This window comes from Mugil cephalus, chromosome 20 (assembly GCF_022458985.1).
Source record: "Mugil cephalus isolate CIBA_MC_2020 chromosome 20, CIBA_Mcephalus_1.1, whole genome shotgun sequence".
NCBI lineage: Eukaryota > Metazoa > Chordata > Actinopteri > Mugiliformes > Mugilidae > Mugil > Mugil cephalus.
The window spans coordinates 19296017-19312557 of record NC_061789.1 but is presented as its reverse complement, the minus strand read 5'-3'; the positions used below and the strand labels follow the sequence as shown (position 1 = coordinate 19312557).

The 16541-nt window shown below is 41.1% G+C and overlaps 3 protein-coding genes across 5 annotated transcripts; all 3 read left to right on the top strand.

The window, feature by feature from the left end:
• Positions 1–114: 114 nt before the first annotated feature.
• fam117aa (family with sequence similarity 117 member Aa) lies at positions 115–8069 on the top strand. 3 transcript variants are annotated; one of them, XM_047571158.1, is made up of 8 exons: positions 115–708; positions 1855–2000; positions 4539–4634; positions 4776–4889; positions 5163–5279; positions 5397–5613; positions 5741–5924; positions 6834–8069. In XM_047571158.1, exons 1-8 carry the CDS (start codon positions 585–587, stop codon positions 7045–7047), a joined length of 1212 nt encoding a protein of 403 aa, XP_047427114.1. In that variant the 5' UTR covers positions 115–584; the 3' UTR covers positions 7048–8069. The 3 variants fall into 3 exon arrangements, with proteins under 3 accessions (XP_047427114.1, XP_047427113.1, XP_047427115.1); XM_047571157.1 differs by having other exon boundaries at positions 122–708; positions 5397–5622; XM_047571159.1 differs by lacking the exons at positions 115–708; positions 1855–2000 and adding an exon at positions 3567–4041 and having other exon boundaries at positions 5397–5622.
• A 405-nt stretch (positions 8070–8474) lies between these two features.
• Positions 8475–13957, top strand: slc35b1 (solute carrier family 35 member B1). Its single transcript, XM_047571160.1, has 9 exons — positions 8475–9173; positions 9936–10027; positions 10184–10314; positions 10488–10518; positions 11093–11253; positions 11380–11506; positions 12664–12770; positions 12922–13075; positions 13277–13957. The coding sequence occupies exons 1-9, from the start codon at positions 9049–9051 to the stop codon at positions 13327–13329; spliced, it is 981 nt and encodes a 326-aa protein (XP_047427116.1). The 5' UTR covers positions 8475–9048; the 3' UTR covers positions 13330–13957.
• Positions 13958–14733: 776 nt separating this feature from the next.
• ndufa4a (NDUFA4 mitochondrial complex associated a) lies at positions 14734–16358 on the top strand. The gene is made up of 4 exons (XM_047571162.1): positions 14734–14901; positions 15474–15562; positions 15674–15734; positions 16102–16358. The coding sequence occupies exons 1-4, from the start codon at positions 14860–14862 to the stop codon at positions 16156–16158; spliced, it is 249 nt and encodes an 82-aa protein (XP_047427118.1). The 5' UTR covers positions 14734–14859; the 3' UTR covers positions 16159–16358.
• The last annotated feature ends 183 nt before the right edge of the window (positions 16359–16541 follow it).

Below are 16541 nucleotides of genomic sequence, written 5' to 3'. Positions count from 1 at the left end.
CTCTACAAAGTGGGTGGGAACTTGAAGTTTTTGTGGGGCTTTCCTTTCGGGAGACAGATGGATGTGAGAGCCAATAAGTACTCGGGGATATTCTGCAGCAACCAACCAGATCGCCCAGCAGTGGAATTATAAGCCACACGAGATAGTCGCACAGGTTGAGCAGCAGTTGTGTTGTCACTTTGCAGACAAGGGAAACAAGTAGCGATGCGTGAGAGCCCCTCATAGAATCTGTCCTTTCCACACTGCGGGGTGAGAGGTAATCCACGATTTACTAGGCTGACGCAGACACAGGTCAATCAGCTCGTGTATTTTTGTTTCTCGAAAACTTGGAATTGAGTTGCGAGGCGACAAAAAAAAAAAGTCATGGTCATCATCACAAAAGAAAGCTCCAGGAGTTTGTGCATCAGGAGGCCGGATCAGAGTTTTGGATCATCACCCTGGATGAACTGAATGTGGTGATTAAAAAAAAAAAAAGAAAGAAAGAAAGAAATCCGTGCGCAGAGCTGCGAAGGACGACGGGGAGAAGAGAAAGCAAAGCGGCGTGTTTTCATAAGCGGAGCTCGGCTGTGGGAGCGGAGTGGGGGATGTCGGGCAGAAGTGGAGGAGCGCCTCGGGGGTGCAGCAACCTCAGCCTGCAGCCCCTCAGAGCCACGGTCCCATACCAGCTCCAGAGGAGCTCAGCCCTGCTCTGCAGAGAGGTCAAGACGGGTAAATACACACACTGGAGAGGAGGGGGCTTCGATCTGCATTCACTTCCGTGTGGTCCAAAGCTGAAAAGTTGCTTTGGTGTCACTTTATCATCATTATCTGCCTTAGAGATTACATTACACGGGGAACCACGACTTTCTGATGGAAAATACTACACGTGTTTTCATAACTGATGGGAGTTTTCTTTGTGATTTTTTAATAATGAAAGGAATATTCCAGCTTCCTCCTTGAAGCTGATGTGCGCATTTTTCTGTTGTTGTTTATTGTTATTATACACTGACTGAAAGAGTAATACAGAACATAGTCAGTAGATTTATTCATTCATTATTCATTCAAATGAAAACGATTCATTATCATTATTTGCAAATTAATTGATGAATTAAAATAATAATAATAAAAGATCTGTTAGAATTGTGAAGTTAAAATAACCATTTTAGGGCATCTTTATTGAGAGAGTGAACAGTTCCAGTTTGAGCGGCTAACCATTATTCTTTGCAGTCACAAAACATAAATTCCAACACACTATGAGAAAGTTAAGTCAACAATGAAGGCTGCTAAACCTGAAACATAACACTGTTCTCATAATGTTATTTGGACACTCAGCTGCCCCTTTGCACTCTGACCTGTGGGATTTCAGCTGCATGTTCCATGTTAACACAGCAACACTTTTAAAGGCCTCTTTGTTTTACTTTGAGTGCTTGTTCTTTAACTGTATCCAAGAAACTCACATCTGCATGTTATTTACGTCCTGCCTGCCCTGCAACCTGGGCTGATGACAACATACTGTGGTTTTGGGTTGGTGGTAAATAAACTTGTAGCTTGTGGTGGCTGTTGCCAGCGTTGTGTAGCTGTAGATGGCTGTGGTCCAGGTCAAAAGCATGGTCCACACATGCCAGAGATACAAGGAGCTGCCAGCACACTCAATCACACAGCTCTGCACTGTATACTTACAGAGGGAAGGAAGCCTGGGAGCAATGTTACGAACAGCACTCGTGTTAAAATACAGTCGAGCCTCTTAAAGAAAGTTATTTGGGCTGGAGTTCATCCCTTCTGCAAGATGGAAACAGTTTTGACATGTACTTACACAAGGCTTACACAATCTCATCATAGCCGGTGATTAATGTGAATTATTTCTTTTCTCAAAAGCGGACAGAACCTCGGCCCGCCCGCCGAAACCCACCATTCGCCGAACGCTTTCTCTGGACGCAATTGTTGGACCCTATCTCCAGGGACAGTGGCCCAAAGAGGCAGAGAGCACGGCGGTTACCTGTGTCAACGACAAAGCCACACAGGTAAATATTAAGATACTGTAACACAATCATCAGTAAAAATCAGTTACGGTGCTTTGCTGTAGTACTGTAATCAAGAGAAACCCGAGGTCCGGATAAAGGCCGGTCTCTTCTAAACCAGTGCTACTGATGGTGCAAGAACTCATATATCATAAAACCTGTTGCTTCATGCTGCGGAGGAGAAAAGGCAGGGCGCTTAGAACTGCCCTGAAAAGCCCCGCGTCTCTTGTATGCTAAGGATTTCTATAGAGGACAAGATATCTGATGTTGGCTCTGCAGGTGTCTGGTGGTTCCAGTTCGACGCGGCGGGTGGAAGGCAGCCAACTGGAAATAGTCGTTTTTGTTCTTCTTTAAACTCCGCTCTCCTTCCCTCGCTCCCCCCTCGACCAACTGTATCTGCTCCTAACTGGTGCACAAAGCCCACAGTAACATCAGCGAGCTCCGCAGCTTCGTCTTTGCTCCTGACACAGTTTAAAATCGAGCGAACCCCCTTTGCCTCCATTGTGAGGAACAGACCCCTCCTGACCTCATTATACAGACACCCCATCCCCCAGCAATCTCCTCAACCACACATGCACACCACCACCACCACCACCACCACCCCACCCGGCAAGACCTTCTGCCATAGTTCCTCTGCATTATGTCAGATGATATTACTGGGTGTTGGCTTTCATTTCCATTTTTTAATAGTTATATTACTGCACTTTTTCTATCTTAATGCATAAACAATACACTCAGGTGGACTGGTATTTTATTTCCTTTTGATATTTTGAACTTATTACATTTGTTAATTGATTCATCAGTTAATGCATCAACAGAAAATGCCTGCCACCAATTTTGTTAATCCAATACATAGTTAAAGTATCTAGATTTCAGTCAACAGTCATGTTCTCGGCTCTGTGCAGCTACCCCTAGGCGCATGAGCCAAGATCATGAGCCATGCAGGTGGCACTAAATGAAAACTCCGGATGAAAACAATTCAGAGACATAAACGTCTTTACTTTCTCGATGCTGTCATTAAAAAAAAAAAAAATGCAACTAAAAAGTGCCACCGGGGGAAAACTCTGAGGCCCGTCTTAGATTTCCTATCTAAATGTTTGTTCGGAAGTCTGTGTAATCCATTAAATAGTCATTGAGATTTTTTAGTGTGAACTACGTGGTGGAGCAACTGACTCACTAACATTGCCATCTGTGGATTAAAGCTGAGTTCTCTGCTTCCAGCCTGTCAAATATGATAATTTGCTGATTTATAAAAATAGATTTTTTTTTTGTTTGCTCTTTCACCTGCCGGTTGAACAGCATCAGCATTCTGCAGGTTAGACATTGAGTCCTGGTAAAGTATTTACTATGTTTTGATGTTTTATACACTGAGATAGTAATAAATTTGATAAATTTAGAACTGGAAGAGAGCCCTGTTCCTTATTCTGGTTGCACGCTGGAAACATTAGCCATGCAGACCAAATGCTCTGGTACCTTTGGGTCTTTTTATAGGTTTGTGTCCCATGATCCCCTGTTCATGTTTTAGGCGGGGTGGGGTGGCTGGTGTTGGATAATGGGGGTTGGTAACTGTAACTCTACACTGATGTCACTGTGACCGACTTATGCTGCATAGTGACTTATTTAGTCAGACTATAGACTGTGTGAGCTGACCGGACAGAGGATGTGTTTCTGTACATGTAGTTGAAAGATTTCTCTTTCAAAGAGAAGGCAGACAGAAAACAAAAACAGGCTGTATTTCTTAGGACCGAAAGCCATGATGTAATCGTGCCGCGGGGAGAGAGAGAGTTGTGTGACTGCGCGTATCGTTAGCTGAGACTTGCTTATGAATGGAATGGACACCGGCGTATGGATCAAGTTGGTTGCCAGTGTTTGAAGCAGTGGACTGGGAGCGTGGAGGCAGTAGGACTCCGTATCGGATTCTGTTGCTTAACATATGTTTCGCCTGTTGATGATGAATGTCCAGTCATCTGTTCACAACCAACAGTCAGGAGCAACCAACCAGGCTCCCGCTGGTCGGAGATCAAGAGTCAATGTGAAGAAATCGGTATGGAAATAGTAGTGAATGTAAGACGTTATGAAGCTGTGACTAACAAAAGAACTCCTCCAAAATGTCTCCTTGCAGTGTTGAGTGTTTGTCTCGGTTGTTTTTCCTCTACAGTATGTGACTTTGTGAATAACAGGTTTTCTGTATGTGTAAGTGCACTGAGGTGTTGAATGCTGATAACTACACTGTATTTTTAGTCTTTACAATGATGTGGTTTGGATGTTTTCTTATGTGCGTGGAAGCGAGGCTGTTTTGCAGCTCTAAGTGGTTTTTTTGTTGCCTTCCTCTGTACAGCTGCTGTGGGGCAGGTGTGCAAAACAGCTGTGGGTCTCCACTTCTGTGTTGTGCTCTGTAGTCGTAATGCAGATTGCTGTGTTAAGCAGAAAATCTAAAATGCCTCCGAAAGGTCAACATCACAGACAGACCTTCTTCAACCGCAGCTTCCCAGCGGTTTAGACAAAGCATCTTTGTTGACCGCTGTAAAATATGTTTTAAAGACTCCAAGTTCCTGGGCAGAGGAGACACGGGGAAGGAGAAGCGCGGGTGGACACAAGCGCTCAGCATCTTGGGGCAGTGCGGAGCACCTAAGGGAGGCAAGTAGTGTGCTGTAGTATCAGTTCTTTCTCATTCATACCCACACCCTTTGTATTATAGAAATATCGCCTGCCCTGAGGGCAGAGTTAATAACCTCCCCCGTTCAGAATGAATCATTTTTCTCTCCACTCTGCCCTCAGGTGGCCAAGCTAAGGCACCAGTTGCAGAAGCGCTCCCGACATGCCCCTCCCTCGGCAGGATGTGAGCCCCCCTCCCAACCCCTGCCAGCAGGTCATGCAGCAGGCATCACTCAGGTAGCCCAGTGCTCTTTTCTCCTATAAGGCCATGTGAGTTAAAGGCATAGCGCAATCTTTTCACATTCACTACCAACGCTGAACTATCTTCAGACCCGTATCAACATAGTAACAGGGAGATAAAAAAACACGTGTTCTTTTCTTAGGGCATGCTGTCATCGGGGCTTCTCTGTTACCGTCATGTTGTCTCAGAATGAACCAGGCACTTGCGCAGAGACTTAATCTGGCACCGAAAGCCTCTAAACGTGTCTTCGTTTTGCTCGCTTTTCTCAGACAATGCCCCTGATACCGCTGAACAGGTTAGCCCCGCGGCTGCGACGCAGCGTCGAAGGCCTCAACCTGGAGCTGGAGGAAGTGTTTGTGTCTGAGAAACCAGATGATCAACTCGAGGTTAGGTCCAAGGCTTTTATTATAATCACATGCAAGTGGTATTTAAGAAACATCTCCACAGTCATTCTAGCCTTTGTGTCGTTAAAACCTTCGCCTGTGCACTCTTGAATACTCCAGATTCTGGATATCCCTGATGGCCACAGGGCTCCTGTTCCTGTCCAGAGATGCAGCAGTGGCTCCCAGAGTGAGCCCTCACCGGGGCCCCTGGATCCCTCCCTCCTATCTCCTTCTCAGTCCCCTTGTCCTCTTGAGCCACTGCTTCTGTCGCCTTCAACTTCCCCTTGTCCATTAAATGCATCACTTTTGTCTCCCTCCCAGTCTCCCTGTCCCATGGGTGAGCCAGGTTAGACAGCCTCACTTTTTTGCTTTTTTTTTTTTTTTTTTAAATATATTAACCTAGTCAGAGATTTGTCTGTTCTTATTCTTGTTATTAGCAATAAAATTTAGGTTGTTTTTGTCAGTCTATGCAGAGCCGGTGGACTGCGAGGCCTTGTCTGCCTCTCCATTAACATCACTTCCTTCATTTGCACTGGATCCCCCGCTGCTGCAGCCCTGCTCGTCTTCCCCCCGTCCCAACAAAACCTACTCCTTTCAGCGCGAGCCACCTGAAGGATGTGAGCGAGTACGTGTGTGTGAGGAAGCAATGTAAGTGCTAATGTTTAGACCAGAACATCATGAATAGTAGCCAAAGACAGCAACAGTGCAAAACAGGATGTCAGACAAATAGATAGATAGAGAGATTATATACACAGTCAGAAGTAACCCTTTATAGGGCACTCATTGAATTACGTGGAAATTCTAATTTTGACCGTAGAGTGTTTTACTGTCGTGAGTTTTTTTTCATTATTTTCATGGAGAGAAAAAAATCAAGGTTAATAAATTTAATTTGATGAATTTAATATATGGTTCTGTGCCCTTAAGTGGTAAACACATGTAAACATGTATTTAGAGCATTAGAATGTAAGTGCTGATTCAGGCACACATCAGCATGATCACTTTAGACAACATTAGGACACTTCTTCATGGTACCTAATTACACTCAGCCTTCATGCAGAGGTGAACCTCGTAGACCACATTAGACACAGACATGACCTGAGAATGTTTCCTTGATCTTCTCTGATTGGCTGAATGAAAACCACATGCTTCTGAACTTCACTGAGAGGCACAAATATTACCAAATATAGTTCCTTACCCCATAAAGGGTTAAACATGTGATTAAATAAATACAGATGGTACGTTGTACAAGTTCAGATTAAGTTTAGATGAAAGCAAAACGTCTCTCTGTTGGTCGATCACTATTGGTGTGTGATAAAAGCTTTTACATGAAGCTAAGCTGCTGCACATGAGTCTGTTTTGAATTAAAGCTTTCCCAGCCTGTGTATGTATACATATATATATGTGTGTGTATATTATTACAAGTTTTTGCTATTTTACAGACTAAACAATTGTGTCAAATTTCTGGTCTTAGAGCTTATTGTGTACAAAAAACAAATGGTGAACACATGTAAACCCTTAGTGCTATTACGATGACTCTTATTATTTCTTCACCTGCAGGTCTGCTTGTCAAGATGAGACTCTCCTTCAGCCATCTTGTCCCGACCCCAATAAAGTCAACTTTACCCCCCACGGAGGTTCTGCTTTCTGCCCTGTCAGTCTTCTGAAGCCCTTGCTGCCCTCCATGGACCTCCTCTTCCGTGGCCTGTCAGTGTCTCCCGTCACTGGTTGCTCAGGTCAGGCCTCTCCTACCAGGCACCTGGGCATGCAGTAGATGGATATCCGAGCAGAGTCTCTCAGGACTAAACCGTGCACTGCCAGAACGTGGAGAAGCTGTGTTTGATATTCGGCGTGACAATGGACAGTGTCTCATCACTGCTGTAATATGCCACAATCACTGTGACCGAACTAACAGACTGGGTGACGTTTCTTGTCGTCATTCTTTAGGATAACTGTGGCCTGTAATGTGGCTGCTTTATTGTTTCCACCTGCAGGATGATTTAATTCGACTGATATTTACCTGTTCCGAACTGCAGGACTTAAGTTGTTGTGAAACGTTGGGAAATGCTTGAAAGGTTTATCGATTGCCTGTGTTTCTTTGACATCATTATTTTTGATAAAATTGAATATTGTTTGTGTGAGCTGTTCAGACAGAGACTGCAGTCTGCGGGTGATGTTTTCATTTTGTCAAAATAAGTGAATTCACTGTCACAAAAAAAAAACAACAAAAAAAACAAAAAACAAAAGAAAACAAAAATACAAGCTCTTAGAACTCAAGTATTAGTTTTTTACTCTCCTCAACGTTTGATGAACTTCCAAGTGAAGCATTGTTAAGTTTAGAAAAGCATTTGGTTTAATTTGAAAGGGTAACTGATGAAAAACAAATTACTTGTTGTGTTTGTTCCTGAAGTTTGATTGAATAGAAATATGCTTGATTTCTAGTTGATGTTGCCCTACTTCTCTGTGTTTCTAGAAAGATATGTTTTTCTATCTGCAAAGCTGGTGAAGCTGTATTCACTGAAAAGAAATTGACTTGTCGTTCCATTTGTACCATGTTAATAAGTTGGAATGGACGTTTTTATTAGCTTTACCTGCCTACAGCAGGCATTTTTATAACCAAACCCATTTCCAGTGTTCTAAGAATTGGAGTTTTCTCAATCATCTTGTATTCTGCAGTTTTGACTGCAAATTGAAAACACTGTCTCTATCCACATGAGTCTATGCAACACTGATCTTAAAAAATGACACTCAGAAAATGCAGACGCTAATAAAGAATCTGTCAGTTGTGTTCTCAGACTCCATTATGAACCTCTTTCTTGTTTACTAAGGGTGATGCATCTAAAAATGTTTTGTGTGTCGCTGAGAAAATAAAAATAAACATTTCTACAGGCCATCCAAAAGCCGCCTACAATATTATCATTTTTGTGGTTTACGCTGTTGTTACGCCAGCCTGACACGTGTATTTGTGGTTTTTAAATTTAGCACCGCCCCTTTCGCTATATCTACTTTGTGATTGGTTCTAAGTGGCCCAGCTTTGCCTTACATGGACCAATAAATTGAATCCACATCCTAAGACGACAAAAAGGTATGCGACATTTGGACTGAAGGACCTGAGTTTTTTTAAAATAGCAGTCTTTATATTTGCCAGAAGACAAAATATTGCCATTGAAAATTACTTCTCCGCAGTTCGCACATGTAGCAGCGTTTTATTCTTTACTAAATTGACGAGATTACGATAACCATGCAGTCACGCTTGTACAATCCATGATTACTTTGTTAAAGTAAGTGTAATTATTCAGGCTTTTTTTTTGTTTGCGTCTTTAGGGTCCTTTTGCAAAACCCCTTTTCCTGACGCTACCTAATTCCTTCCTCTAAATATGGGGTTTACAATTTCTCAATGAAAACACGACCTGCGCTCACCTGGCTGCACGTCTTTGCCGTTGGGAGGATTTCCATTTTGCAACTGTCTATGGGGAGATGACTGCAACTGAAATGACTCAAAATGCATAGTAACGACATGATGTCTGTGTAACTCTTGGCCATTCAAAACACGGCTAGCAAGGGAAGTATCGCGGAAATAACGGATACCGTGCGTGCGGGTCTTTGGTGATACATCAGCAAACAAGACTCCGCTGCAGAATCCACGGTTAACGTTAAAAACGCGAGCACCATTTCCGGGCTCGTCACGTCGGCTATAGTGGAGCGGGACGTCGGGGTGAGAGGCGCGGGGAGCGGAGTGGTGTCGGTTAACATACCCGGGTTGGTGGACGACAGCATGGCTACGGGAAAGGGAGCTGGGAAGCCCGCCTCGCTGTGGGACAATATGAGGATACGCTTCATTGTTTGCTTCCTCGGAGTCTTTGTGTGTTACTTTTATTACGGAATATTGCAAGAGACAATGTAAGTAACACTGACCGGCTGGTCACCTAATTGTCAACCTTTATTCCAGACGCCCTTCTTCTGTTCTGCACCAGACTTCATTCAAAAATATCCTAGTTTAACGCTTACATACGAATGGGCAATTTGCAGCTAGTTGCAGACAAACTGAGACAATAACTGAATAAAGTCTTCAAATTATAGAGTTTGACTTTCTACTCCTCAGATCACTCTTATTATTCTGCTATTTAATGAGGTTTCCCTGTCTCTCCGGTGTTTAATCATTTAACTACCATGTCATAATCATACAAGCAATTTGTAGTTATCTAGAAAGAGTAAGTAAAGTCAGGGGAGCTCTGGCTCTGTTTTTCGCAACACACTGAGGCATGACACCGGTGGCATGTTGTCACTGGGAGGGACAGGGATCATATCTGGTTTCAAAATGATGATCCAAAACTAGTGACTGTGGTTAGGCAAATTTTTTTTTACAAGCCTTAGTGTCTTGCTTTTATTACTTACACAATGTGGACACCACAGTTTTTTTGTATTTAAGTGACTGCTAAATGATTGCAAACTCACATTAGCGAGCAAGCAAGATCTGCGGTCCCCTAAATGTCACCCTCATCACCCTGCCCTGTCTGGAGTTATATATTGCACAATAGCCTCTCCTTTCTGAAGCGCTCATTACCACTCATGTTCATGCAACGAAGGCTGCATCAGTTTCAGATTCGTCACCTGTGATCTGTTGCGCTCAACTAAATGCTACTTATTTTTTTATTTTTTCAGCACTCGAGGCGATTATGGTCATGAGAAGTTCAAGTTTGCCCGGACATTGGTCTTCATCCAGTGCATCATCAGTTCTCTTTTTGCTAAGATCTGTGAGTACAAGAGATACACAGAAATAAAGAATAAATAGGAATCTGTCAAGCAACAGCTCATCGCAGTCACTAACATGTTTGAAATAACTTGTTTAAACCATATCATAGCTTGTTGACACCAAAAATAAAATTAATATGTTCCTCTTTTATAATCAGTGATCCAGTTTTTTGAGGGCTCCAAACCAGATCACACCAAAAACTGGCTCTATGGCCTGTGTTCCCTCTCTTATCTCGGAGCCATGGTGTCCAGTAACTCTGCGCTTCAATATGTTAACTACCCCACACAGGTGAGTACACCCATTTAACATAATAATAAATAGTTTGCTAAAATGACCATTTTCAGCTATATATATATATATATATATATATATATATATATATATATATATATATATATATATGTGTATATATATATATATATATATATAGTGCTTATTAATCTGTCCGTTTGTTGTGACAGGTGTTGGGGAAATCCTGCAAGCCCATACCAGGTAAATTTGATCTATTATGTCATTTCTTCTTGTTTTTGGCACATTATATTCATGATGCGATTTTACAAACATGATTACAATTAAAAGTACTCATTGTCGAAGATATGTTGGAAATACATAGTAAAGCATGCCAGAGATTGTGAAAAAGAGTCTGGGATGAACAGCGATATATAATGTATAATTAATAAGTAACTTTTGTAACTGCATTTCTTTCTTTTCTGATTTTAATAGAAGTGTCGGGCTCTGTGTTCGGTCAATGTTAACTATTTCAGAATCTGCATAGCGTCGTAGTAGAGTGTAAACATTTACCAAGTCAAATACTGAGTATGCGTTTCAAGTGTGTGGACTTGAAACGTATGTGGAACATATGCGGCTGGTTACACTATGTTCTGTTTGTTCATGAAGTTTATGTCTCGCCTCTCACAGCTTGGTTATCTCTTGTTACACATTTAAAACAAGCACACACTTCCACGTTCTCATGTGTTTCACTCTCACGGAGAAGGCCTTACACTATGTCCTTGGTGGTATTTATAGATTTAAAAAACTGCATTACATTTTTCTTTTGTTGTTGCAGTGATGATACTTGGTGTGACAATACTGAGGAAGAGGTATCCAATGGCTAAGTACCTGTGCGTGTTGCTGATTGTGAGCGGTGTTGCTCTGTTCCTCTATAAACCCAACAAGAGTTCAGCTGTTGCAGATGACCATGGGTTTGGCTTTGGAGAGATTCTGCTGGTGAGTTAACATATAATCCACTGTTATCATACTGAATGGTGCCTATCTATCTCAACCCCCTCCTGGAGCCATGGTTACTGTGACATTTCATCTTGTGTCTTGCTTGTGTGTTTTGCTGTATCGTAGTTGGTCTCTCTGACACTGGACGGTTTGACGGGCGTGGCCCAGGACCACATGAGGGCTCGTTTCCAGACAGGTGCCAACCACATGATGCTGAACATCAACATGTGGTCCACACTAGTGCTGGGGCTAGGTGAGTCACTCGTACTCTTTGCCAAACTCCCATCGCATAGACAGTCTGTCAGAACCAAAACTACATCAGGCCATTTCACTGAGTGGCGCACCTGCAGCCAGAGAGGAGACACTAATGAGCAAAATCACCTTGGTGAGGCTCAGTACTGCCAAAATGTTGCAGACTGAAACAGAAACACTGACGCATCAAATGTAGTGTTGAGTCTTTCTCAGTTAATGAGAACATTGCAAAGTTTGAATTATGCTTTCTCTATATAGTTTATAAAGTTTAACTTAAATATGTTATTTTAAATAAAAGGTATTATTCTGTTTCTGTTTTCTCAGTTGCTTCAACAACTAATCAACCTCAAGCTTTAAATTATTATTCTTAAATGTTTATAGTGAGTTGTTTCTTACATGGACTCAATCTGTGATGCAGTAGCCGAAGGCCATTCACAGAACGAAGTGCTGCCTTAGAGACAGAAAACGTGAACAATGTTTTCTCACTAGTTATAAACTCATTAATTCAGTCAAGGCAAAGTATTGTGTGTTATCTTTATTGATAAGCTATCCAGCACCTCAGAGCCCTCGGTTCTGTTGTGTGATTGCTATAATATACCGAAGAGTAAGGCACATAAAACAAATGCTATAATGAGGGGCTTTCTAAGGCTGGACACTAATGGGCTGTAAGATAAAAATCAAAAGGTCAAAGCCAATATGAGAAACTGAGAATATGTTCTTTTAACTAGCAGGCAGTGTCTGCTGTCTCTCATTGTGTTTCCATCCTTCCTGAACATGTGCTTCCTTCTTTCATAGGCCACATTAAAAAGCTGTTTTGTCCTAAGCGTTAAGGACAGTTCTAGTTTGTAATAAAATACCTTAAAAGGGCTCTCATGTTTGGTTTTAAATGTACACATTTGAACATATACTCCTGGTTTCATCATACACATTCTGAGTTTGGCTTTGAAATTTGTTTTTTCCCAAGATGCAAAGGTATTCGTATACCTCCAATCCTTCGAATGAGTCACACCACATGCATTCATCTAACTGCTGTTGCTTTGTTAAACCACTTGGTGTTGCCATACACTCGCACTATGATCCCAGACTTGATTTTCGAGGCATATTAGAACAACAATCTTTTTGAAATGGCACTTATTTTATCATTCTCTCTTCTGCCAGCTGTGCTGTGGACAGGGGAAGTGTGGGAGTTTCTGAGTTTTACAGAGCGCCACCCCAGGATCTTCTACAATATTCTTCTTTTTGGATTGACCAGTGCTTTAGGCCAGGTGGGTGTGGGATGAATGACGAATGTGGTCAATTTTGTTTATGTGTTAAAGAATGTTCCATGGTCTTTTGTGTTGTGAAAAATAATCTAGTATTTTGATTTTAGTGACAGCTTTTGTCTAAATGTTGTTTTTATTTTGAATCCTTCGTCAGACCTTCATCTTCATGACAGTGGTCTACTTTGGTCCTCTGACTTGCTCCATCGTCACCACCACAAGGAAGTTCTTCACCATCCTTGGCTCTGTTATTTTGTTTGGAAATGTCATGAGTTCAATGCAGTGGGTTGGCACCATCCTGGTGTTCCTCGGTGAGAACTCATTCTAATTTATCACTTTCAGGATTTATAGCTAATGTCTGTATGTCTCACTTTCTCTGCCACCTGCCTTTGTTCTGTGGTCCCACTTTTTCATTAGTGCAGGCTACAATCTAGAGTGTAAAATAATCAGTGTTTACCTGCGACTGTCTTTTGCTCATCTTATTCATGCTTCACCTGTTTTTCTTATTTTAGGTCTTGGATTGGATGCTAAATTTGGGAAGGCGCCCAAGAAGACAACACATTAAAACATCTGGAGCACACGAAAAAAAGAGAGACTGAACTTAAGATCAAATGGAAACACTATTTAGCCAGTATCTTATTTTCATAAGACATCTTGTACAGGCATGCTGTATGTGCCTATGATCTGTTCAAGTATGGTCAGATATTTATCTGTATTTAAAAGACAGTCTTCATAGTTTTCAACTCCAGTTTTGTTGTGTACTGTTGATGTACTGAGGAGCCATGTTTTATTCGGGATCAAGTCCAGAATGAACTGTGATGAGTCATTAACATAACCACAAGTTACCATGCTTTTGTGGAGGAAATTTGACCGGTTGAAATATACAGGTTGAAAAACTACTGTATGTAGACAAATCATTTCTGAAACCAGCTCACCTCCTTTGGATGTACATTGAACCAAACAAAGCCTATGAACTTCATTTCCAGCATCACTCTTATGAACTTATGAATGGTTTACAAATGTAATAATGACACATAAGTAATTTCTTACAAAACAATTAGTCATGCCATTTATAAATTTTCAACGGTTATATGTAGCCTGTCGTGTCATGTCCAACCTTATTGTTGCATTGTTTTTACTTTTATTTTCTACTAGCTGAAAATAACTTGCCATAAAAGGGACATTATGTTTCATGTTGGTTTGTGGTTTTGTTCCTAATCCATTGGTTTCACATCACTTTCGTATGATTGGTAGCAGCATTATCCAAATAGAAATATATTACATATTAATGCTGCATTATGTAAAGTATTATCATCGCCTACTCATATATTTATATATTTGCTTACCAGTGATCGTGGCTAATGATAAAGAGTTGACAGGACCTTTGTCTGAAAATACAATAGTTCTCAAAGAGGACAACAGCGCCCCCGCTGTGTTAAAATACAGACATTTCAGCTGGACACACTTAACAGACAGAATAGATCAAACCAACGTAGATTGTGTCTGTTATCTCCATCACATCACTGACTGCTAATTCATGTCTAACTGAGTAAATTATTTACAAAGAATTAACAATTTGGGATGAGGAAGCATTAATAAGACATTAAGATTATACATATCTACGATATTGTTACAGTATGTGGAAACGTCATTCGCTAAATGCACATATTGCATTAAACGTGTACATTTGGACTGTAACATAGCATTCTAATAATTGCTCCATATTTTTGGTGCAATTATGTTTTTGTTTGGCGTGTATTGAGCAATTAAGGTGAATTCACTTAAAATTTGCCAGATTAAAATGTTGAGTGAAAATTCACCTTCGACTGATATCGGCAGTGTAGAAATACAGCCGTTCAAACAAGATTTTGTTATTATCATTTGCACCAAATATAAACCACGAATATTACACACAATATTTATGAATCGTGTATTTTTCCAAACTATCGTTCAGGCAGTCTGTGTAGCACCCTATTTGTCCGCTTCTTCCTGTCGCTCTAGTAGCAGATTAAATTGCGCATCGGTTTGGCAGCAGTCCTCGTAATCCATTTATTTCTGTACAAATTGGGATAAATCGGCCATTAAAAGGGTTAAAATGCTCGCCGTGGTCCGCAAACAACTTAAAAGCCACCCAGCTGTAAGTATAGCTCAGTTATATTCGGGAAAGGTTCTTTTCTGATGACTTTTACTGAACCTGGATCATCTGAGAATTTTTGTGGCTAACTTAGCTTAGCTAAACTAGTTAGCTTTAGGAAGCTAGTACTTTGACCGCACTGACTTTGAGAAAACGGTAAACAGGTAGCCACTGGAGATGCTAGCGTAATTAGTGTATTTTGTGGATTAAAACAGAATTCTAATGACCAATTTGTCAAGACTACTGTAATTGATAGGAGTCCATAATGTCAAGGTCCCCCACACACGGCAGTGGTTATTCTGGGATATTGTAAATAGCAGCTGCTGGTTAGCTAGGAAGTTAGCTGGATAAGTAACGTTAACGAGTAGCGTTTTCAAACACGAACCATTAGAAACTAAAATGTTACTTTTGTGAAACTTATTACTCCGAGGAGTTAACCGGAGTAAATATGTCATGAGATGTTGTAAACAGGCTCATATCAACGTAGAGGTGAAGTTAGAGGTGGGTTAGCCACAGTGTGTTGCTCTCTGTGTGTTGCTCTCTTCGTTAACAGAAGGTTTCTTCATCCCTTACAGTTGATCCCCCTCTTCATCTTCATTGGTGGAGGGGCAGCGATGTCCATGATGTATCTGGCTCGTTTGGGCTTGAGAAACCCCGATGTCTGGTAAGGATTCCATTAAGTATGAGTATAATGCATCTTGAATGCTTTTTACTTGTGTTGTGTTCATCTACTTTGTAGTGTTATAACTATGAGTAACGTTCTTTGTCTTTACAGCTGGGATCGCAAGAATAACCCAGAGCCCTGGAACAAACTTGGCCCGACTGATCAGTACAAGGTGTGCTTCAGTCACTTTTGGTGTTCTTGATTTTCTGTGCTGAAGTTGTGTCTGCTTATCCAGGGATTGTATTATGAATCTTTGCCAATAGTGCTGCTGATCCCTGGTTAATTCCATCACTTGGGTTAATCAAAGGACATAATCGGGTTAATGCTAACCGGCAGTCACAAATCTGATAAACTCATTAGCTTCAACGGCTTGATCAGTAGAAATAGTGTTTGAAGAAGACAATACACGCTTTATTAACCTGTTCTTTTAAAAAAAATCTAACTCTGGGAGGGGTCTCTAAATTTACCCCAATAAATGATCCAAACCCCCTTAAAGTGACTTATTTTAATAGTTAAAATGTTTGTTTTTATTTTCTCAGTTTTTCGCAGTCAACATGGACTACAGCAAGTTGAAGAAGGACCGCCCTGACTTCTAAAGCTCTGCTGGAACAAAAGCACAAAGAGAAGCTGAACCGCACAAACAGCTTTAATCAAAACTTTACATGGGAATCTTGAGACGCAGAAGCAAAACCCGCACAGATCCATATCTCATTTTCATTGCATCCCATTGGCTTTTTGAAATTGAGTTTATATTTTCAATAAACTAAAGGAGTCTCTCTCCTCCATACAGAGAAAACATGCGGTTTTGTTTGTGGTGATTTTTATTTTTGGGAACTTTGTTTTCATGCTTTTGTTTTGTCACTGCCAAGAACATACAATACATGCATCACTTTACAGGCCAACTTCCACCCTTTGTTTACAGTTAACATCATGCTCTGTTGTTACTCTATCTGTTTTGCTTTCACATCAATTTACTTGT